This window comes from Lampetra planeri, unplaced genomic scaffold (assembly GCF_965212315.1).
Source record: "Lampetra planeri unplaced genomic scaffold, kcLamPlan1.2.h2 scaffold_191, whole genome shotgun sequence".
Taxonomy (NCBI): domain Eukaryota; kingdom Metazoa; phylum Chordata; class Hyperoartia; order Petromyzontiformes; family Petromyzontidae; genus Lampetra; species Lampetra planeri.
Genome location: NW_027614659.1, coordinates 110726 through 135174, shown reverse-complemented (window position 1 = coordinate 135174; position 24449 = coordinate 110726). Strand labels below are relative to the sequence as shown.

Sequence of the window (24449 nt, the reverse complement as noted above, 5' to 3'; positions counted from 1 at the left end):
GTGTTAGAGCCAAAATTCAGGTGGACACGTCCTCAGACACTCCCGTCGCACAGATGGATTTAACAACATCCCTGCTGCGTTGGCGCAAGCGGGGCCAAGCCACAAGCCGCTCTAACACCACCACCACCATCATCATCATCACCACGTCGGTGCCTTTGTAAATTGCCAGGGGCAGCTCTCCCTTCCCATCTCACACATCGCGACGTTTGGCCCAAAATTTTAATTATGAGCGAGCGAAGTTGTGGGGGGCCCCCAGAGCCCCCCCACAACTGTCAGAGCCCCCACGGATTTAACATCAACTGCTCTTGCCTTCCACCTACATACCCCCCCCGCAACCCACTCGTGACCCACCCAGTACATAGGGCACCTCCCCCCCCGTTACATAGAAACACAACACCGCATTTGGTACAACATTATTATTTGGTTCTTTCGGTTAAGTCACGTCTAAAGAGAAAATAATAAATTAAATTAAATAATAGAATACGACGTTTCGATTGGAACACAAGCAATCATCATCAGGTATAATGAAATAGCGACATAAAATCTAACCAGAAAACTATAAACAGACATATTAGCAGACAGATATCACCAAGATACATAGCGAGAGCAACACAGGTAACAGAGAGAGGTGATCGTCTCTGTGTGGTGGCCTTAAATAGACAGAGGAGGGCGGACGCAGAGAGAGGGAGGGGGGTTAGAGAAAAAATTTGCATATCAATGAGTGGTCAACAGACGTGGTGCTGCAAGTACGATGACACGGCAAGCAAGCAAGCCTGAAAATCAGGAGAAGGACACACTAAAATTAAATAACCTAGCAAAATATCGAAATGTAATGTAATACAACACAGAGGGTCGGTCAACACAATTAACGCATAGCCTGGTTGATTACGTATTTCAAAGATTGCTAATTTAGAATTTAAGTGTGAACATTCCAAAGAGAGGACACAGGCAGAGAGAACAAGTAGTCAGAGAGAAAGAACCAAATAATAATTCCTGCAGTCACGAAAGTTCTAAAATTAAGATTGGTACAACATTGCCAAGTTGGCAGTCCCTTCTGTGATCCAAACCCCGTGACCCCCCCCCCCCCCACCCTCTCCCGGACACAACACCGAGCACTTCAAGAGGATTGATGAACACCGCCACAACCACCGCACATGGCTGGTGGCGGCGTTGGTGGTAGGTCGCGATTATCGAGGTGGTGGGTGGGTGGTGATGGTTGAGATTGTGGTGTTGATGGTAGTGGTGGTGGCGGTGATGAGCGTTGGAGATTGGTAGTGGTGATTGTAGTGGTGGCGGTGGCGAGTGTTGGAGATTGTGGTGTTGATGGTGGTAGTGATGAGCGTTGGAGATTGTGGCGTTGATTGCAGTGGTGGCGGTGATGAGTGTTGGAGATTGTAGTGGTGGTGGCGAGTGTTGGAGAGTGTGGTGTTGATGGTAGTGGTGGCGGTGATGAGTGTTAGAGAGTGTGGTGTAGATGATCGTGTTGCAATGATCGTTGAGAATGGTGGCGTTGATGGTGACGATGGCTGTCGACACTGGCAATGGTAGATCTGCGATGATGACGATTACGATTCGTGGTTGTAGCGAACGACGCTACCTCAACCCCCCCCCCCCCCCCAAATAAAAACCTCTTAAACACCGGACCCACAAACGCACAACGCTGGCTGGCTGATGTGTTTGGGCGAGTGTTGGGTGGAGGCGAGAGGGAGTGGAGGGCGAGTTACAGGTGGCGCAGAGTGCAGCATTCTGCACCAAAGACAAAGGTTGCCCCCCACCACCCCCGCATAGCCTACCACGGACTGTCGGGGCAAGTGCTGTTCAGCGAGCAGCAGCAGCAGCACCTAGGGAAGGGCCGGGGCACTGTGCCACACAGAGGGGTGAGGGTGGCCACCACGACCTTCGTAGCCCCTCCCCACGGGGCGATGTATTCCACCAGTTGACCCATTTAACAAACACTAAATTGCCGGTAGAGGGGGCGATGTCATCGATACCACGTGGTCTAGCCTAGGGTAGCCACGCACCTGTGTCTACTACAGCCAGGTGCATTCACCTGCCGGTAGAGGGGGCGATGGGATTGATACCACGTGGTCTAGCCTAGGGTAGCTACGCACCTGTGCCTACTACAGCCAGGTGCATTCGCCTGCCGGTAGAGGGGGCGATGGGATTGATACCACGTGGTCTAGCCTAGGGGAGCCACGCACCTGTGTCTACTAGAGCCAGGTGCATTCACCTGCCGGTAGAGGGGGCGATGGGATTGATACCACGTGGTCTAGCCTAGGGGAGCCATGCACCTGTGCCTACTACAGCCAGGTGCATGCACCTGCCGGTAGAGGGGGCGATGCGATTGATATCACGTGGTCTAGCCTAGGGGAGCCCCTAGTGGCAGGCAGCCGTACTCAGTGCCTACAGGCAGGTGCTTGAGTCAACCGGTACTGGGGGTGATGGGATTACTTCCACGTGGGTCGAACTTTGGGCACCCCCTAGTGCACATTACTTTGGTCGGTAGGGTGACGATTGCTGCCCACGTGGTCTAGCCGAGTGGCAGCCGTCCCAACTCAAGCGAGCTCCGTAAGCCTGCCGGTAAGTGGAGGGGGGGGGGGGGGGCAATGATGGCTGCTGTGCTTGGAGCAGCTCAGCCGTAGCCACCAGGAACGACAGCTTCCAAAACACACATAGACACACAGGGTCCTCACCAGAGGTGTGGACTCGAGTCATGTGACTTGGACTCGAGTCAGACTCGAGTCATGAATTTGATGACTTGCGACTCGACTTGGACTTGCATAACAATGACTTTGTCCCACCTATGAGATGTGGACTCGAGTCATGTGACTTGGACTCGAGTCAGACTCGAGTCATGAATTTGATGACTTGCGACTCGACTTGGACTTGCATAACAATGACTTTGTCCCACCTCTGGTCCTCACTCTCCCCGCCCCTCCCCAACCACAACACTGGCCGCTGCTTGCGGTGTTGCCGCTAACATCTCCGTCGGTAGAAATACAAAACCGTGGCGTGCGACGGGGGGAGGAAGAGATGGAGGCAACGCAAAATGTGGTCGCGCCCGACAGCTTAAAAAAGTTATACCTCCACGGAGACTTTGAAAAGTAGCAAAATGACAAACCTAAAAAAATAAAAATGCAAACCGATGTGGGGGGGGGGGTAGGGACCCCCCCTCTCCCCCCCCCCTCCTCCTCCCTCTCTCTCACCCCTCTCGACCAACGTGGGGAGCCCACGTCACGGCCCGCGCCACCCACACCACCACCGTCGCCGCCACCACCACCACTAAAGAACGCACACCGGCAGAGCTCTTAACACTGCGGCCGGCCTGGATAAAAGGAAAGAAAATAAAAAAAAATAAAAACAAATCCGCGTCTCTGAAATAATAATAATAAAAAAATTAAACAATTTTGGAAAACAAAAATAAAAGATAATTAATTATCGCAGACGGCAATTTTAATAAAAAAAAAATGATCGAAGCGGTTTTATCGATGGCGGTGGAAATGTGGGTGGCTGAAACGTCACTGTGACTTGACTCCCTGCTTGCGCTGCCTGGCCCTGCATGAGAGAGAGAGAGGAGAGAGAAAGAATAATCACGGGAGACGCACGCACGGGTGTGTGTGTGTGGGTCGATCGGCTTGGGTCGCGTGGAGACGTCCCCCGGTTCTAGATTTGAAGCTTTCGAGACTGCAAGGATTCATAGTCTTAGGTTTGTTCGGTAAAGTCACGTAGGTAAAAAAAATAAATTAATCAAAATAAATAAAAATCACGACGTTTCAGAGGCAACACAAGCTTCCGTCTTCAGGTGGAACCGTCACAGCACGACTGCTGTATCAAGTAAAGAGAAATTCCAAGGAAACAGTCCTTGTATATATACTGGTTGAGGGTGGGAGGGGCCAAGGTAGGCCCTGGATATTATTATATATACACAAGGACTTCTAGATTTGAAGCTTTCGTGACTGCAAGGATTCGTATTCTTAGGTTTTTTCGGTAAAGCCACGTAGGTAAAAAATTAAAATTAATAAAAAGTAAAATAAAAATAAAATAAAAATCACGACGTTTCGGAGGCAACACAAGCTTCCGTCTTCAGGTGGAACCGTCACAGCACGATTGCTGTATCAAGTGAGAGAAATTCCAAGGAAAAATAATATCCAGGGCCTACCTTGGCTCCTCCCACCCTCAACCAGTATATATACAAGGACTGTTTCCTTGGAATTTCTCACTCACTTGATACAGCTATCGTGCTGTGACGGTTCCACCTGAAGACGGAAGCTTGTGTTGCCTCCGAAACGTCGTGATTTTTATTTTACTTTTATTAATTTTAATGTTTTTACCTACGTGACTTTACCGAAAAAACCTAAGAATACGTCCCACGATCCCCCTTCCCCCACCTCCGCGCCCCCCCCCCCACACCGGTTGGATGCTCACTGTGGGTGTACAGCACGGTTGGTTTCTAAAGAAATCGGGGTGAACGCTGTTGTTGGGGTGTGTGTAACGTGTGTGCGTGCGTTGTCGTCATGCATGTGTTGTACGCGCATGCCCACGCAGTGTGCGACAAAGAGAGTGCATGTTGTGCGTGTTGTCGTGCATGTGACGTGTGTGTGTGTGTAGCGGTGTGACCAAGCACGTGTGTGTTGTTAGTGGGAAGGAAAGCACCAGTTAGCGCGACACCACACTACAAACCCGGCAACCCGGGGTTCAATTCCAACACCGTGTGGCAATCATCTCAACCAATCCTGGGCCTCCCCCCCCAAGGCCAACGACTCAGCCTCACAGATATCTGGTGCGCCGTGTAAACATCGACACTGGGGAGACAAAGGCGGCCGGGGTGTAGGGGGTGGGGTGGAGATCCGTGGTCTTTGTTTGCGCTTACCTGGATTCGCTGCGGGTCACCGTGTACTCAAACCACAGGATGTTGGGGATGAGGCTGGTGTCACGCAGAAGGAGAAACTCCGACACCGGCCTGGGGGGAGGGCGGAGGGGTAGCGCGCACACACACACACGGTGGTACGCTGTTAGCTAAGCGCGTGTCAGAGGTCGCAAACGGGTTTTGATTCCTTACCCGTACCCGGCCGCACCAGGGTCGCAAATGGGTACCCGTACCCAGCCGGGTACCCGTTCCCTACCCGTACCCTACCCGAAATGAGTGACAAACGGTGACTCACCAGTGACTCACGGCCTACCCGTACCCGGCCGCACCAGGGTCGCAAATGGGTACGCATACCCGGCCGGATACGGGTAGCCGTTTCGTTCCCGTACCCTACCCGAAATGAGTGACAAACGGTGACTCACCAGTGACTCACGGCCTACCCGTACCCGGCCGCACACTGCTACCCGAACCCGGCCGGGTAGCCGGGTATCGGGTATGGTACAGGTATCGGGTACCCGGTTGCGACCTCTGGCGCGTGTAGAGAGATGGGGGGCGCATATGCTGAACTTGTATGGTATGCAAGCCAACAGTGCTAAAAATGTATTGGAGGTTCACGTTTATACAATGGGAGGATTAATAACAGGAGAAGACCATGCAACCAAATAAACAACAGGCTTCAGGGTCAGGATCGTACCCACGACAGCCTTGCCGGCCAGGAGAGGTCGTCACCATCCTCGCCACCACACTATGAGATCTCTTTTACCAGTGGCAAAATATAGTAGTAGGTTTTCAACCCTTTTAAACTGGTACAAAACTGACACCTTTATTCAAGGCTTCATGTTTGCAATAACCACAACACACGTAGTCAAAAAAGCAAACAAAAAGAAGCAACTCTGATAATGATAATAATATGCACTGTCCTTGAAGTTGATTGGTCCACACCCGAGACGGCTTTCTTTAGAGCCTAGTCCCCATTGGTGTTGGACCAGATGACACCAGAAGGCGTACAACTCAAACACAGTGCACTATCAGAGTATTGAGAGCTCATCGCGCCCCAGGAGTGGTGGCACAGTAGTCGGCGCGCTACGCTACGAACGCGGCGTGACCAGAGTTACATCCCCGCCCACGACCAACGCCGGGTAACAGTTATCCAAACCGGTCCTGGGCCTCTCCCCCCGCCCCTCCTCCTCCCGAGGTAGACTCAGCCTCAAAAATGAGTAACCTGGTAGGGTGTGCGGTGTGGTGTGGGGAGCGGTAGTGTAGTAGCGGTTAGCGCGCTGCACTACGAACCTGGCGACCGGGGTTCGATTCCCGCTCACGGCCAACACCAAGTGACGATTATCTGAACCGGTCCTGGGCCTCCCCTAGGTCGACTCGGCCTCAAATGAGTACCTGGTGCGGTGTGTGGTGCTGGCCACCCACCCCCTCGTGTACAGTTCCGGCCTTCACAGGTGCTCGTTAACAGCACTTGCCCCTACAGTCTGTTAAGGCTATACGGGGATCGGTGGTGTGCGGTGGTGTGCGGTGGTGTGCGGTGGTGTGCGGTGGTGTGCGGTGGTGTGCGGTGGTGTGCGGTGGTGTGCGGTGGTGTGCGGTGGTGTGCGGTGGTGTGCGGTGGTGTGCGGTGGTGTGCGGTGGTGTGCGGTGGTGTGCGGTGGTGTGCGGTGGTGTGCGGTGGTGTGCGGTGGTGTGCGGTGGTGTGCGGTGGTGTGCGGTGGTGTGCGGTGGTGTGCGGTGGTGTGCGGTGGTGTGCGGTGGTGTGCGGTGGTGTGCGGTGGTGTGCGGTGGTGTGCGGTGGTGTGCGGTGGTGTGCGGTGGTGTGCGGTGGTGTGCGGTGGTGTGCGGTGGTGTGCGGTGGTGTGCGGTGGTGTGCGGTGGTGTGCGGTGGTGTGCGGTGGTGTGCGGTGGTGTGCGGTGGTGTGCGGTGGTGTGCGGTGGTGTGCGGTGGTGTGCGGTGGTGTGCGGTGGTGTGCGGTGGTGTGCGGTGGTGTGCGGTGGTGTGCGGTGGTGTGCGGTGGTGTGCGGTGGTGTGCGGTGGTGTGCGGTGGTGTGCGGTGGTGTGCGGTGGTGTGCGGTGGTGTGCGGTGGTGTGCGGTGGTGTGCGGTGGTGTGCGGTGGTGTGCGGTGGTGTGCGGTGGTGTGCGGTGGTGTGCGGTGGTGTGCGGTGGTGTGCGGTGGTGTGCGGTGGTGTGCGGTGGTGTGCGGTGGTGTGCGGTGGTGTGCGGTGGTGTGCGGTGGTGTGCGGTGGTGTGCGGTGGTGTGCGGTGGTGTGCGGTGGTGTGCGGTGGTGTGCGGTGGTGTGCGGTGGTGTGCGGTGGTGTGCGGTGGTGTGCGGTGGTGTGCGGTGGTGTGCGGTGGTGTGCGGTGGTGTGCGGTGGTGTGCGGTGGTGTGCGGTGGTGTGCGGTGGTGTGCGGTGGTGTGCGGTGGTGTGCGGTGGTGTGCGGTGGTGTGCGGTGGTGTGCGGTGGTGTGCGGTGGTGTGCGGTGGTGTGCGGTGGTGTGCGGTGGTGTGCGGTGGTGTGCGGTGGTGTGCGGTGGTGTGCGGTGGTGTGCGGTGGTGTGCGGTGGTGTGCGGTGGTGTGCGGTGGTGTGCGGTGGTGTGCGGTGGTGTGCGGTGGTGTGCGGTGGTGTGCGGTGGTGTGCGGTGGTGTGCGGTGGTGTGCGGTGGTGTGCGGTGGTGTGCGGTGGTGTGCGGTGGTGTGCGGTGGTGTGCGGTGGTGTGCGGTGGTGTGCGGTGGTGTGCGGTGGTGTGCGGTGGTGTGCGGTGGTGTGCGGTGGTGTGCGGTGGTGTGCGGTGGTGTGCGGTGGTGTGCGGTGGTGTGCGGTGGTGTGCGGTGGTGTGCGGTGGTGTGCGGTGGTGTGCGGTGGTGTGCGGTGGTGTGCGGTGGTGTGCGGTGGTGTGCGGTGGTGTGCGGTGGTGTGCGGTGGTGTGCGGTGGTGTGCGGTGGTGTGCGGTGGTGTGCGGTGGTGTGCGGTGGTGTGCGGTGGTGTGCGGTGGTGTGCGGTGGTGTGCGGTGGTGTGCGGTGGTGTGCGGTGGTGTGCGGTGGTGTGCGGTGGTGTGCGGTGGTGTGCGGTGGTGTGCGGTGGTGTGCGGTGGTGTGCGGTGGTGTGCGGTGGTGTGCGGTGGTGTGCGGTGGTGTGCGGTGGTGTGCGGTGGTGTGCGGTGGTGTGCGGTGGTGTGCGGTGGTGTGCGGTGGTGTGCGGTGGTGTGCGGTGGTGTGCGGTGGTGTGCGGTGGTGTGCGGTGGTGTGCGGTGGTGTGCGGTGGTGTGCGGTGGTGTGCGGTGGTGTGCGGTGGTGTGCGGTGGTGTGCGGTGGTGTGCGGTGGTGTGCGGTGGTGTGCGGTGGTGTGCGGTGGTGTGCGGTGGTGTGCGGTGGTGTGCGGTGGTGTGCGGTGGTGTGCGGTGGTGTGCGGTGGTGTGCGGTGGTGTGCGGTGGTGTGCGGTGGTGTGCGGTGGTGTGCGGTGGTGTGCGGTGGTGTGCGGTGGTGTGCGGTGGTGTGCGGTGGTGTGCGGTGGTGTGCGGTGGTGTGCGGTGGTGTGCGGTGGTGTGCGGTGGTGTGCGGTGGTGTGCGGTGGTGTGCGGTGGTGTGCGGTGGTGTGCGGTGGTGTGCGGTGGTGTGCGGTGGTGTGCGGTGGTGTGCGGTGGTGTGCGGTGGTGTGCGGTGGTGTGCGGTGGTGTGCGGTGGTGTGCGGTGGTGTGCGGTGGTGTGCGGTGGTGTGCGGTGGTGTGCGGTGGTGTGCGGTGGTGTGCGGTGGTGTGCGGTGGTGTGCGGTGGTGTGCGGTGGTGTGCGGTGGTGTGCGGTGGTGTGCGGTGGTGTGCGGTGGTGTGCGGTGGTGTGCGGTGGTGTGCGGTGGTGTGCGGTGGTGTGCGGTGGTGTGCGGTGGTGTGCGGTGGTGTGCGGTGGTGTGCGGTGGTGTGCGGTGGTGTGCGGTGGTGTGCGGTGGTGTGCGGTGGTGTGCGGTGGTGTGCGGTGGTGTGCGGTGGTGTGCGGTGGTGTGCGGTGGTGTGCGGTGGTGTGCGGTGGTGTGCGGTGGTGTGCGGTGGTGTGCGGTGGTGTGCGGTGGTGTGCGGTGGTGTGCGGTGGTGTGCGGTGGTGTGCGGTGGTGTGCGGTGGTGTGCGGTGGTGTGCGGTGGTGTGCGGTGGTGTGCGGTGGTGTGCGGTGGTGTGCGGTGGTGTGCGGTGGTGTGCGGTGGTGTGAAACAAACGTCACCGCAGTTAAGTGGGGCCAGGGGCGTGAATGCCGGACAGGCCACCCTCTGCCGCGGTGTGCCGGGCCTTCATTAGGTGCTGCTCGCTAACAGCACTTGCCCCCATTCACCTGTTAAGGCCGTACGGGGTACGGGGGTGATCTTAGTCTGTAACGCTGCGAGCGGCGAGCTGAGAGCGCTCACCAGGATGCGACGAAGGGGAAGATGGGGGTGAGGATCTCCTGGGTGAGGCCAAACCAGGCGACGGCCATGACGGTGCCGGCAAACGCTCCGTACACGACCTGGCTGCCCGAGTGGTACAGCAGGTACACCCTGCCGCACACACGCGCACGGACAGAGACACGCACACATCACCACAAAGATAAAGACACCCCATCCCCCCACCCATATAGCCTCGGGACTAAATGGGGCATGTGCGTGGGGGCGCTGTGCGTGGGGGCGCTGTGCGTGGGGGCACTGTGCGTGGGGGCACTGTGCGTGGGGGCACTGTGCGTGGGGGCACTGTGCGTGGGGGCACTGTGCGTGGGGGCACTGTGCGTGGGGGCACTGTGCGTGGGGGCACTGTGCGTGGGGGCACTGTGCGTGGGGGCACTGTGCGTGGGGGCACTGTGCGTGGGGGCACTGTGCGTGGGGGCACTGTGCGTGGGGGCACTGTGCGTGGGGGCACTGTGCGTGGGGGCACTGTGCGTGGGGGCACTGTGCGTGGGGGCACTGTGCGTGGGGGCACTGTGCGTGGGGGCACTGTGCGTGGGGGCACTGTGCGTGGGGGCACTGTGCGTGGGGGCACCTGCTGTAGGTGACGCAGATTGCGAGCAGCAGCAGCGCCACGGAGAGCACGTGCCTCCACAGCAAGTCCACGCAGCGCGCGTTCGTCGTGTGGTGCATCCTGACACGCGCAACACGGCCAAGACACACTACAGTACAACACCGTTCAACGCCGCCCCCCCTCCCCCCTCACCACCAGGTGACTGCCACCCCCCCCCCCCCCCCACTGGGTCTCTCCGTGACCGCCCCCTAACCCTGTGACAGAGGTCGCAAACGGGTTTTGATTCCTTACCCGGCCGCACCAGGGTCGCAAACGGGTACCCGTACCCTACCCGTACCCGATAACCGTACCCTACAACCGTACCCTACCCGGCCGGGTATCGGGTACCCGGTTGCGACCTCTGGGATGAAGCCATGTTTCAGACGCGGGTGGGTTGATTCTAGGAACTTGAATTGTGAGAAGAGACAAGACGTTGGGAAATGAGTGACAAACGGTGACTCACCAGTGACTCACGGTCTACCCGTACCCAGCCGCACCAGGGTCGCAAACGGGTACCCGTACCCGGCTGGGTACGGGTAGCCGTGTATCAGGTAGGGTACGGGTATCGGGTACCCGGTTGCGACCTCTGCCCTGTGACCCCCCCCCCACCCCAAACAGTGACGCCCCCCCACCCAGCCCTCAGAGTTCCTCTTCCCACTCCCCTCGGCATCGTCCCCCACCCTACCGCCCCCCCCCCGCCTCTCCCAGAGTGCAGAGGAAGCTTACCTGAAGTATAGGAACAGGAAGGAGTAGACGGCGAAGAACCAGACGAACTGCGCGTGGCTGGAGGGCATCCCGTACTCCGTGAAGAGCGCCTCGCGGCAATCTGCATCGTCGTAACGAACAGGGAAAAAAAATTAACCCGTAAAAACAAAGTTTGTCACTATAAATCCTTTATATGCGTGGCATCGGTTTTATTTTATTATTCATTTTTGTTTTTCTTGAGTAAGAGTTTCATTATTATCACATTGGTATTTTAAATTAAATATGAAATTTTTTTTCCTAAAAAGTGGAAAAAAAAATTCACGAAAATAAATTGTCACACACGAGTCTGTGTGCAAAATGTCAGCTCGATTGGATCACGGGAAGTGGGTTAAAAAAACGACCGAAAGATTTGCACGGTCGTAAGCGCGCAAGCAAGCAAGCGAGCGAACTTAATATAAAGGATTTAAAAAGGTCCCCCCACCCCACGTGTAGCCTTGCACAGACGGACCGGGGGAAAGTGTCGCTAGCGAGCGGCACCTACGAAGGCCGGCAGGACACACGAGGCGCGCGGGTGGACGGAATCACGCCCCGGCCGCCTCTCCCCCCCAAATGACGTTTTTTTTAAATAAACATCTTTTCAATTGAATTTTTTTTTTTACACCGGTTCAGTTAATCGTCACCGGTGTTGGTCGTGAACGGGAATCGAACCCTCTCTGTTCATAGCGCAGCGTGCCAACTGCTACACCCCACACACACCACCACACACACACACACACACCACCCCACACACACACACACACCGCGGCAAACGTGCGGATTTGGTGGATCGCTGGGCGGGAGATAGCCGCAAGGCCAAACATCACCGGGACGTGGGGGGGGGAGGCGGAGAGAATCTACGGCCCTCACCTCTGTTCGGCCGGGGCTCGCGGATCACATGCTTGATGACCCAGTTGAGGCCTTCGTTCACTAGCAGGCCGCACATGAACGCGATCTGAAATGGGTGGAGGGGGAGGGGGGGGGAGGGCGCGTCACAATCCAGACAGACGACGCACCAGCGGTGGACGCGCAACGAGAGGACGCAGATTGGCAGGTCACAGCCACCAACAACCCAGTGCCGGATGATCCTAGTAGCAAAAGTAGCCACGCGCGCTACAGGCCCCGCACTTTCAAGACGCTAAACGCTTCAAAAAGGTATCAAATCCGATTCAGTGATTCTGCACTTGCTCTATTACTATAGTGCTATACCGCCTTCAACGTAGTGATGAGTCCGTCAGTGATGTAGTGACGAGTCAGTCTAGGTACGGAGCCCCTGAGTTAGCGAGTCGAGCAACAATCGGACTGAGTCCGTGTCAGTGAGGAGCGAGTTGGCGAGTGAGCTAGTGACGAGTCCGTCAGTGACGCGTTAGCGACGTAGTACATTACTACGCAAGTAAAAAAAAAAAAAATTTGCGTGTTTTAATAGACGTTTTAAAAAATATATATAATTTAGGGCACCTTTATAAAACAAATGCTACAGGCATAAGAGGTTTGGGTTAGAGTGCATAAATGTGCGTCGTTAAAACCCGCCACAGCCAAATAATAACCTATATTATGGATGATATTGGTCGCGAAAGCCTACGTGTTACTTTTCTAGATCTGAAGCTTTCGTGACTGCAAGGATTCATATTCTTAGGTTTTTTCGGTAAAGTCACGTAGGTAAAACATCAAAATTAATGAAAATAATTTTGATGTTTTACCTACGTGACTTTACCGAAAAAACCTAAGAATACCTACGTGTTACTGTCTGACACCAGTCACGACCTCAGACTTAACCTGGTGCCGTGGTGTGCAGTAAACATCGCCGCTGGGGAGACAAAGGCGGCCATGGCTGGCCACCCCCCACCCCAGAGGTCGCAACCGGGTACCCGATACCCGGCTACCCGTACCCGGCCGGATACCCGTTTGCGACCCTGGTGCGGCCGGGTACGGGTAGGCCGTGAGTCACTGGTGAGTCACCGTTTGTCACTCATTTCGGGTAGGGTACGGGTAGGGAACGGGTACCCGGCCGGGTACGGGTACCCGTTTGCGACCCTGGTGCGGCCGGGTACGGAATCAAAACCCGTTTGCGACCTCTGCCCCACGCCACCCCCACGTGCCCCAGCCTTGATTTAGGTGCTGCTACTCGCTAACAGCACTTGCCCCAACAGTCTGTCGAGGCTATACGGGGGGGGGGGGACCTTTGTATTTGGTGGCGGTGGCTACGCTGCGCGAGGCTGCCGTGCCTCCAGCACTGCTGTGGAGGCTCTGCCAGGGGAAGGCGCTAGACAGTAAAAGTGGACCGATCGCCATCCGTTTCCATCTGTACGGGTAGGCGTTGGCAGTGGGCGGGGGAATGAATGAATCAACAGAGGATTGGGCAGTGGCACAAGAGCAGATTGGTGACATCGGGCTGCTGGGTCCGTCGGTGAGGAGAGAGTTAGCGAGTGATGTAGCGACGAGTCCGTCAGTGACGTGGTGTTGAGTCCGTCTAGGTACGGAGTCCCCCGAGTTAGCGACGTGGTGACGAGTCCGTCTAGGTACGGAGCCCCCGAGTTAGCGAGTCGAGCAACATCGGACTGAGTCCGTGTCAGCGAGGAGCGAGTTGGTGAGTGAGCTAGTGGCGAGTCCGTCTAGGTACGGAGCCCCCGAGTTAGCGAGTCGAGCGACATCGGACTGAGTCCGTGTCAGCGAGGAGCGAGTTGGTGAGTGAGCTAGTGGCGAGTCCGTCTAGGTACGGAGCCCCTGAGTTAGCGAGTCGAGCGACATCGGACTGAGTCCGTGTCAGCGAGGAGCGAGTTGGTGAGTGAGCTAGTGGCGAGTCCGTCTAGGTACGGAGCCCCCGAGTTAGCGAGTCGAGCGACATCGGACTGAGTCCGTGTCAGCGAGGAGCGAGTTGGTGAGTGAGCTAGTTGCGAGTCCGTCTAGGTACGGAGCCCCTGAGTTAGCGAGTCGAGCGACATCGGGCTGAGTCCGTGTCAGTGAGGAGCGAGTTGGTGAGTGAGCTAGTGGCGAGTCCGTCTAGGTACGGAGCCCCTGAGTTAGTGAGTCGAGTGACATCGGGCTGAGTCCGTGTCAGTGAGGAGCGAGTTGGTGAGTGAGCTAGTTGCGAGTCCGTCTAGGTACGGAGCCCCTGAGTTAGCGAGTCGAGCGACATCGGGCTGAGTCCGTGTCAGTGAGGAGCGAGTTGGTGAGTGAGCTAGTGGCGAGTCCGTCTAGGTACGGAGCCCCTGAGTTAGTGAGTCGAGTGACATCGGACTGAGTCCGTCAGTGAGGAGCGAGTTGGCGAGCGACGTAGTGACGAGTTAGCGACGTAGTGATGAGTCCGTCAGTGACGTAGTGATGAGTCCGTCTAGGTACGGAGCCCCCTGAGTTAGTGAGTCGAGCAACATCGGACTGAGTCCGTGTCAGTGAGGAGAGAGTTAGCGAGTGACGTGGTGATGAGTCCGCCAGTGACGAGTTAGCGACGTAGTGGCGAGTCCGTCTAGGTACGGAGCCCCCTGAGTTAGTGAGTCCAATGACATCGGGCCGAGTCCGTCAACGTGGAGCGAGTTGGTGAGTGGTGCAGTGATAAGTCCGTCAGTGACGTAGTGATGAGTCCGTCTAGGTACGGAGCCCCCTGAGTTAGTGAGTCGCGCAACATCGGGCTGAGTCCGTGTCAGTGAGGAGCGAGTTGGTGAGTGACGTGGTGATGAGTCCGTGTCAATGAGGAGCGAGTTAGCGAGTGACGTGGTGATGAGTCCGTGTCAGTGAGGAGCGAGTTAGCGAGTGACGTGGTGATGAGTCCGTGTCAATGAGGAGCGAGTTGGTGAGTGACGTGGTGATGAGTCCGTGTCAATGAGGAGCGAGTTGGCGAGTGACGTGGTGATGAGTCCGTGTCAATGAGGAGCGAGTTGGTGAGTGACGTGGTGATGAGTCCGTGTCAGTGAGGAGCGAGTTAGCGAGTGACGTGGTGATGAGTCCGTGTCAATGAGGAGCGAGTTGGTGAGTGACGTGGTGATGAGTCCGTGTCAATGAGGAGCGAGTTGGCGAGTGACGTGGTGATGAGTCCGTGTCAATGAGGAGCGAGTTGGTGAGTGACGTGGTGATGAGTCCGTGTCAATGAGGAGCGAGTTGGCGAGTGACGTGGTGATGAGTCCGTGTCAATGAGGAGCGAGTTGGTGAGTGACGTGGTGATGAGTCCGTGTCAATGAGGAGCGAGTTGGCGAGTGACGTGGTGATGAGTCCGTGTCAATGAGGAGCGAGTTGGTGAGTGACGTGGTGATGAGTCCGTGTCAATGAGGAGCGAGTTGGCGAGTGACGTGGTGATGAGTCCGTGTCAATGAGGAGCGAGTTGGTGAGTGACGTGGTGATGAGTCCGTGTCAATGAGGAGCGAGTTAGCGAGTGACGTGGTGATGAGTCCGTGTCAATGAGGAGCGAGTTGGTGAGTGACGTGGTGATGAGTCCGTGTCAATGAGGAGCGAGTTGGCGAGTGACGTGGTGATGAGTCCGTGTCAGTGAGGAGCGAGTTAGCGAGTGACGTGGTGATGAGTCCGTGTCAATGAGGAGCGAGTTAGCGAGTGACGTGGTGATGAGTCCGTGTCAATGAGGAGCGAGTTGGTGAGTGACGTGGTGATGAGTCCGTGTCAATGAGGAGCGAGTTAGCGAGTGACGTGGTGATGAGTCCGTGTCAATGAGGAGCGAGTTAGCGAGTGACGTGGTGATGAGTCCGTGTCAGTGAGGAGCGAGTTAGCGAGTGACGTGGTGATGAGTCCGTGTCAATGAGGAGCGAGTTAGCGAGTGACGTGGTGATGAGTCCGTGTCAATGAGGAGCGAGTTAGCGAGTGACGTGGTGATGAGTCCGTGTCAGTGAGGAGCGAGTTAGCGAGTGACGTGGTGATGAGTCCGTGTCAATGAGGAGCGAGTTAGCGAGTGACGTGGTGATGAGTCCGTGTCAGTGAGGAGCGAGTTAGCGAGTGACGTGGTGATGAGTCCGTGTCAATGAGGAGCGAGTTAGCGAGTGACGTGGTGATGAGTCCGTGTCAATGAGGAGCGAGTTAGCGAGTGACGTGGTGATGAGTCCGTGTCAGTGAGGAGCGAGTTGGTGAGTGACGTGGTGATGAGTCCGTGTCAATGAGGAGCGAGTTGGTGAGTGACGTGGTGATGAGTCCGTGTCAATGAGGAGCGAGTTAGCGAGTGACGTGGTGATGAGTCCGTGTCAGTGAGGAGCGAGTTAGCGAGTGACGTGGTGATGAGTCCGTGTCAGTGAGGAGCGAGTTGGTGAGTGACGTGGTGATGAGTCCGTGTCAATGAGGAGCGAGTTGGTGAGTGACGTGGTGATGAGTCCGTGTCAATGAGGAGCGAGTTAGCGAGTGACGTGGTGATGAGTCCGTGTCAATGAGGAGCGAGTTAGCGAGTGACGTGGTGATGAGTCCGTGTCAATGAGGAGCGAGTTAGCGAGTGACGTGGTGATGAGTCCGTGTCAATGAGGAGCGAGTTAGCGAGTGACGTGGTGATGAGTCCGTGTCAATGAGGAGCGAGTTGGCGAGTGACGTGGTGATGAGTCCGTGTCAATGAGGAGCGAGTTAGCGAGTGACGTGGTGATGAGTCCGTGTCAATGAGGAGCGAGTTAGCGAGTGACGTGGTGATGAGTCCGTGTCAATGAGAAGCGAGTTAGCGAGTGACGTGGTGATGAGTCCGTGTCAATGAGGAGCGAGTTAGCGAGTGACGTGGTGATGAGTCCGTGTCAATGAGGAGCGAGTTAGCGAGTGACGTGGTGATGAGTCCGTGTCAGTGAGGAGCGAGTTAGCGAGTGACGTGGTGATGAGTCCGTGTCAATGAGGAGCGAGTTGGTGAGTGACGTGGTGATGAGTCCGTGTCAATGAGGAGCGAGTTAGCGAGTGACGTGGTGATGAGTCCGTGTCAATGAGGAGCGAGTTGGTGAGTGACGTGGTGATGAGTCCGTGTCAATGAGGAGCGAGTTGGCGAGTGACGTGGTGATGAGTCCGTGTCAATGAGGAGCGAGTTGGCGAGTGACGTGGTGATGAGTCCGTGTCAATGAGGAGCGAGTTGGCGAGTGACGTGGTGATGAGTCCGTGTCAATGAGGAGCGAGTTGGCGAGTGACGTGGTGATGAGTCCGTGTCAATGAGGAGCGAGTTAGCGAGTGACGTGGTGATGAGTCCGTGTCAATGAGGAGCGAGTTGGCGAGTGACGTGGTGATGAGTCCGTGTCAATGAGGAGCGAGTTAGCGAGTGACGTGGTGATGAGTCCGTGTCAATGAGGAGCGAGTTAGCGAGTGACGTGGTGATGAGTCCGTGTCAATGAGGAGCGAGTTAGCGAGTGACGTGGTGATGAGTCCGTGTCAATGAGGAGCGAGTTAGCGAGTGACGTGGTGATGAGTCCGTGTCAATGAGGAGCGAGTTAGCGAGTGACGTGGTGATGAGTCCGTGTCAATGAGGAGCGAGTTGGCGAGTGACGTGGTGATGAGTCCGTGTCAATGAGGAGCGAGTTAGCGAGTGACGTGGTGATGAGTCCGTGTCAATGAGGAGCGAGTTAGCGAGTGACGTGGTGATGAGTCCGTGTCAATGAGGAGCGAGTTGGCGAGTGACGTGGTGATGAGTCCGTGTCAATGAGGAGCGAGTTAGCGAGTGACGTGGTGATGAGTCCGTGTCAATGAGGAGCGAGTTAGCGAGTGACGTAGTGATGAGTCCGTGTCAATGAGGAGCGAGTTAGCGAGTGACGTGGTGATGAGTCCGTGTCAATGAGGAGCGAGTTAGCGAGTGACGTAGTGATGAGTCCGTCTAGGTACGGAGCCCCCTGAGTTAGTGAGTCCAATGACATCAGGCCGAGTCAGTCGGCGAGGAGCGAGTTGGCGAGTGACGAGTCCGTCAGTGACGCGTTAGCGACGTAGTGGTGAGTCCGTCAGTGATGTAGTGATGAGTCCGTCTAGGTACGGAGTCCCCTGAGTTAGCGAGTCGAGTGACATCGGGCCGAGTCCGTCAGTGAGGAGCGAGTTAGCAAGTGGTGTAGTGATGAGTCCACCAGTGACGAGTTAGCGACGTAGTGACGAGTCCGTCTAGGTACGGAGCCCCTGAGTTAGTGAGTCCAATGACATCGGGCTGAGTCAGTCAGTGAGGAGCGAGTTAGCGAGTGACATAGTGATGAGTCCGTCTAGGTACGGAGCCCCCTGGGTTGGCGAGTGACGTAGTGACGAGTCCGTCAGTGACGCGTTAGCGACGTAGTGACGAGTCCGTCTAGGTACGGAGCCCCCCCCCCCCCCTGAGTTAGTAAGTCCAATGACATCGGGCTGAGTCCGTGTGAGCGAGGGGCGAGTTAGCGAGTGGCGTAGTGATGAGTCCGTCTATTTACAGAGCCCCCAGAGTTAGCGAGACATCGGGCTGGGTCCGTGTCAGCGAGGGACGAGTGGTTATCGAGTGACAGAAGGAGTGACGTAGAAGGGAGGGGGGGGGGGGTGTGGGGACGGTGGGTCAAGCAATCACTTGGCAGGCCGTGTGCTGCAGCTCACGGGGTTCGGGTTAAACCGACCGCAGGCAGAGTTCAGAGCAGAGGTCGCAACCGGGTACCCGATACCCGTACCCTACCTGATACCCGGCTACCCGTTTGCGACCCTGGTGCGGCCGGGTACGGGTAGGCCGTGAGTCACTGGTGAGTCACCGTTTGTCACTCATTTCCCAACGTCTTGTCTCTTCTCACAATTCACGTTCCTAGAATCAACCCACCCGCACCTGCAACATGGCTTCATCCCAGAGGTCACAATCGGGTACCTGATACCCGTACCCTACCCGATACCCGGCCGGGTACGGGTAGGGTGTGTGTTAGAGACACGTGGTGTGTGTGTGTTAGAGACACGTGGTGTGTGTGTGTGTGTACCCGGCCGGGTACGGGTAGCCGTTTGCGACCCTGGTGCGGCCGGGTACGGGTAAGGAATCAAAACCCGTTTGCGACCCCTGCTTCAGAGGGCAGTGCAGCAAAAGTGCGGCGTGCGTGTGCAAGGCAACCGCGTGGGGTCGGGCGAGGGGGCGAGTTTCTTGCCGTGTGCAGCTCTCGCTTGAAGGCGATGAGGGTCACGAAGCCGAAGACGATGAAGATGGGCGCCAAGCTGCACCACGCCAGCGCCTTGCCCAGCATGTCCCCTGGCACGGGAGAAACGGGGGTAGAGGGGGTGGAAATGCTGTTAGGATTGACTGCCTGCCGAGTCAGAGTTATGTTTTTTGTTTGCATTATGGCTGCAGGTATTGTGGTCTATGCAAACGGGTACGGGTACCCGTTTGCGACCCTGGTGCGGCCGGGTACGGGTAGGCCGTGAGTCACTGGTGATCACCGTTTGTCACTCATTTCCCAACGTCTTGTCTCTTCTCACAATTCAAGTTCCTAGAATCAACCCACCCGCGCCTGCAACATGGCTTCATCCCAGAGGTCGCAATCAGGTACCCGATACCCGTACCCGGCCGGGTACGGGTACGGAAACGGGTACCCGTTTGAGACCCTGGTGCGGTCGGGTACGGGTACGGGTAAGGAATCAAAACCCGTTTGCGACCTCTGGGCCTTAGCTTGTAAAACAGTCTATATTTTTTTTGAAGTTCAGACAGATTTTCTGCAGCGTCATATTTCAGCGATTGGGGCGTTTGTTGTTCTGCCATTTGGGAAAAGGGAACAAAATGAAGCCGACAAGAGGACAAGTATAACCCGTAAAAACAAAGTTTTTCACTATAAATCCTTTATATGCGTGGCGGCTAGAGTCCTCGCGTCCTCTGGCTTGAGATGGCTGCCACCTATGGGTCAGATGATTGCATTGCACCATTAAGCAATTGGTAATTAAATATAATATTTTTGTCCTAAAAAGTGTACAATTTTGGAAAAAAATGTTCACGAACATTAATTGTCACGCACAACGAGTCTGTGTGCAAAATGTCAGCTCGATTGGACCACGGGAAGTGGGTTAAAAAACGACCGAAAAATTTGCACGGTCGTAAGCAAGCAAGCGAACTTAATATAAAGGATTTAAAAACCTGGTGCAGTAAAAGGGGGAGAATATTCAACACTCCAGAGGACAAACATCCCGTCTCCCCGTGTAGCCTGCAACAGACTGTAGGGGCAAGTTCTATTAGCGAGCAGCACCTATGAAAGAGGGCTGAACGATTTGGGGAAAATCTCATTGTAATTGACAGATCGAGATTTGATTTGCGATAAAAAATTAAGTCAAGCTTTAGTTAAATATTTACTGTGTAATGATGTAAAACATGTGATGTAGCATTGCCATGTGATACCATCAAAATATGAACTGTTATATATATTCTAATGCAAGGATGAGAACTTAAAAAGATATTAATTTCTTCCAACATGTATTTATTAAAATGTTTTAAATGAAACAAAACATAGAACAATTGTTAAGTTAAGTAAAGTTTAAAAAATAAAAAAATAAACAATTCCAATAAATAGGACTTCTCAAATCGCAAAAATGTGTCGCCTTTGCTATTTGCTTATCGCATTGTTTCAAATTGCGATTTAGAATCGATTAATCGTTCAGCCCTACTATGAAGGCCGGCAGGGTACACGAGGGGGTGGGGGTGGCCAGCAACTACGCCCGGCCGCCTTTGTCTCTCCAGGTACTCATTTGAGGCCGAGTCGACCTAGGAGATGCCCAGCACCGGTTCAGATTAAAAAAAATTAACCCGTAAAAACCAAAGTTTTTCACTATAAATCCTTTATATGCGTGGCATCGGTTTTATTTATTATTCATTTCTGTTTTTCTTGAGTAAGAGTCTCATTTTTATCACATTGGTATTTTAAATGAAATATGAAAAAAAAATTTCCTAAAAAGTGGAACATTTAGGAAATTTTTTTTCACGAAAATAAATTGTCACGCACAACGAGTCTGTGTGCAAAATGTCAGCTCGATTGGATCACGGGAAGTGGGTTAAAAAACGACCGAAAGATTTGCACGGTCGTAAGCGTGCAAGCAAGCAAGTGAACTTAATATAAAGGATTTAAAAAATCGGCACTGCTGGCGTTGGTGGCTGTGAGCGCGAAATCGAACTCGGGTCGCCGGGTTCGTAGCGCTAACCGCTACCCACTAACATTACCACACAGTTGTACGCCTTTTGGTGTCATCTGGTCCAACACCATGTGAGACTAGGCTCTAAGGAAAGCTGTCTCGGGTGTGGATCAATCAACTTCAAGGACAGTGCATACATTATCAGAGTTATGTTTTTTGTTTGCATTATGACTGCAGGTATTGTGGTCTATGTAAACATGACTCCTTGTAAAAAAGGTGTCAGTTTTGTTGCCAGATAAAAGGGTAAAAAAAACAATTATCATATTTTTTACTGGCAAATGAGATACCAATGGTGTAAATGCTTTACCCCGAGCTCTCACACTCTGATGGTGCATTGTCTTTGAGTTGTGCGCCTTTTGACATCATCTGGTCCAACACCAATGGAGACTAGGCTCTAAAGAAAGCCGTCTCGGGTGTGGACCAATCAACTTCAAGGACAGTGCATATCATTATCATCATCAGAGTTGTTTCTTTTTGTTTGCATTTTGACTACTTGTGTTGTGGTTATTGCAAACATGATGCCTTGTATAAAGGTGTCAGTTGTTGTACCAGTTTAAAGGGTAAAAACCTACTACTATTACCACACACTCTGCAGAACCGGTGGTGGTGGGAAGAGCTTACAAACTGCACACACTGCAGGGAGCTAACATTCAAGGCAACGTGGATGATGATGAGACACGCAGACTCCAAATATACAGCAGCAGCAGGCGTCAGGGTCGGGGAATCGAACCCCCACGACCTCCTGTAGACCAGGCGAGGTAGTCAACATCTCCTAGCCACCGTAATGATGATGAGAGACACCGCAGAATCCAAATATACAGCAGCAGCCGGCATCGTCAGGGTCAGGGATCGAACCCACGACCTCCTGCGTACCAGGCGAGGTAGTCAACATCTCCTAGCCACCGTGATGATGATGAGAGACACCGCAGAATCCAAATATACAGCAGCAGCTGGCATCGTCAGGGTCAGGGATCGAACCCACGGCCTCCTGCGTACCAGGCGAGGTAGTCAACATCTCCTAGCCACCGTGATGATGATGAGAGAGAGACACGCAGACTCCAAATATACAGCAGCAGCAGGCATCGTCAGGGTCAGGGATCGAACCCACGACCTCCTGTAGATCAGACGAGGTAGTCAACATCTCCTAGCCACCGTGATGATGATGATGAGAGAGACACGTAGACTCCACCTATACAGCAGGCGTCAGGGTTGGGGAAATCGAACCCACGACCTCCTGTGTACCAGGCGAGGTAGTTCACATCTCCTAGCCACCGTGATAATGATGAGAGAGAGACACAGACTCCAAATATACAGCAGCAGCAGGCATCGTCAGGGATCGAACCCACGACCTCCTGCACACCAGGCGAGGTAGTCAACGTCTCCTAGCCACTGTGATGATGATGATGAGAGAGAGACACGAAAACTCCACCTGAAGACGCCTGCTTGTGTTGCTATCGAAACGTCGTGATCCATTATTATTTTTTTCTACCCACGTGACTTTAGCGAAAGAACCAAAGAGTACATGGATCCCTGCCGTCACGAACGCTTCAAATCGATATCGAGTTAATAACAATCTACTCTTGTTGCAATTAGTCCCCTCAATAAACCCCCTGAAATCGAACCACCCCCCCGCCGCCCCCCTAAAAAACCCACGTTAAACCCAACATCGAAAAATAACCAATTGGTTCACCCGAGGACGGTTGCTTGCGTTGTGGCCGAAACGTCGTGAGAATTATTTTATTGTTTTATTTTTATTATTTTATTACTTCCCTTCTACGTGACGACTTTACCGAAAGAACCAAGCAGATGAATCCCTGCAGTCACGAAAGCTTTAAATCGAAATTTAACCAATTGGTTACCAACGACCTCAGCTAATCGATAGGTGATCGATCAATGCGCGCACCACCACGTGACGACGCGCCGACCAATGGGGGATGAGCGTCGCTCGCCTAGAGGCTTCAACCCGTGGACGAAGGCCTCACCGCGGCGTGTGGCCCCGTGAGGGGGGGGGTCACGACCCCACGACCCCACGACAATGGGGAGAGGTCATCGACAACAAAGTGAGGTCACTCACCTGGTGGGAATTCGACGTGAGTGAGTGACACTGCTCGCCATCGCTCCTCGTCAGCACCGCACGGCAGCCGCAGCAGCTGCTGTTGTTCCTGCTGCCGCCGCTGTTCCTCGCCATCGGCCATCTCGCTTCGATCACAATCTCCACCGCCACCCCCAACGCCCCCCCCCCTAGAGAGACACCCCACTGAGTTGTTGCGGGCAAAGTGTCGGGGGGTGGTGGGTGGCCGCGTCGATTGTTTCGTCCGTCCGGTAGACCCCTTTAGACCCCCACCACCACCGCCGCCGCCCCCACCCCCTAGCCCCTCCCCCCTTCACACAGCCCCCACCCCCTAGCCCCTCCCCCCCTAGCCCCTCCCCCTAGCCCCTCCCCCCTTCACACAGCCCCCACCCCCTAGCCCCTCCCCCCTTCACACAGCCCCCACCCCCTAGCCCCTCCCCCCTAGCCCCTCCCCCCTTCACACAGCCCCCACCCCCTACACACAGCCCCCTCCCCCCTTCACACAGCCCCCTCCCCCCTTCACACAGCCCCCTCCCCCCCTTCACACAGCCCCCTCCCCCCTTCACACAGCCCCCTCCCCCCTTCACACAGCCCCCTCCCCCCTTCACACAGCCCCCTCCCCCCTTCACACAGCCCCCTCCCCCCTTCACACAGCCCCCTCCCCCCTTCACACAGCCCCCTCCCCCCTTCACACAGCCCCCTCCCCCCTTCACACAGCCCCCTCCCCCCTTCACACAGCCCCCTCCCCCCTTCACACAGCCCCCTCCCCCCTTCACACAGCCCCCTCCCCCCTTCACACAGCCCCCTCCCCCCCTTCACACAGCCCCCTCCCCCCTTCACACAGCCCCCTCCCCCCTTCACACAGCCCCCTCCCCCCTTCACACAGCCCCCTCCCCCCTTCACACAGCCCCCTCCCCCCTTCACACAGCCCCCCTCCCCCCTTCACACAGCCCCCTCCCCCCCTTCACACAGCCCCCTCCCCCCTTCACACAGCTCCCTCCCCCTAGCCCCTCCCCCCTTCCACAGCCCCCCCCCTTCCACAGCCCCCCCCCTTCCACAGCCCCCCCCCTTCCACAGCCCCCCCCCTTCCACAGCCCCCCCCCCTTCCACAGCCCCCCCCCTCACACAGCCCCCCCCTCACACAGCCCCCCCCCCTTCCACAGCCCCCCCCCTTCCACAGCCCCCCCCCTCACACAGCCCCCCCTCACACAGCCCCCCCCTTCCACAGCCCCCCCCCCTTCCACAGCCCCCCCCTCACACAGCCCCCCCCTCACACAGCCCCCCCCCTCACACAGCCCCCCCTCCTTCACACAGCCCCCCCCCCCCACTCACCGCTAATGAAGAAGTTTTGCAAGCGGCTAGGAGAGGGGGGAGAGAGAGAGCGCGGAGGCGGAAGAATCGATTCGCTTTTTTTTTAGTTTAGTTGCTTGTCGATTCCTGCCGTTGGCGGGCGCCTTTAAATAGCGGCGCTGGAATCGATTCTCGCTAATCGAAGGCGCCGGTCAAGTTCGGGGCTGTGTCGATTCCGATTCCATGTGTTAATGAATGTGCACGTGTGTTAATGTGATTGAATGATGAGCGTGCATTGCTGGCTGCTGATGGGATGCCAGGTTAGCTAAGCTTTGAGTGGCGTTAGTTCGTCCAATTAATTAACAATCACAACAGCAGCAGCTCTGCATTTGTGCAAAGCTCAGCGTCAGGACTATTTTACGGGAAC

At 56.1% G+C, this 24449-nt stretch overlaps 1 protein-coding gene across 1 annotated transcript; it reads right to left on the bottom strand.

Annotated features, from left to right (window-relative positions):
• Positions 1–3405: 3405 nt before the first annotated feature.
• On the bottom strand, positions 3406–24150 carry DOLPP1 (dolichyldiphosphatase 1). Its single transcript, XM_078622991.1, has 9 exons — positions 24066–24150; positions 22736–22902; positions 18639–18739; positions 11497–11581; positions 10612–10711; positions 9868–9966; positions 9264–9392; positions 4871–4960; positions 3406–3555 (listed from the first exon to the last, which is right to left on the bottom strand). The coding sequence occupies exons 2-9, from the start codon at positions 22854–22856 to the stop codon at positions 3519–3521; spliced, it is 762 nt and encodes a 253-aa protein (XP_078479117.1). The 5' UTR covers positions 22857–22902; positions 24066–24150; the 3' UTR covers positions 3406–3518.
• Between the last annotated feature and the right edge of the window lie 299 nt (positions 24151–24449).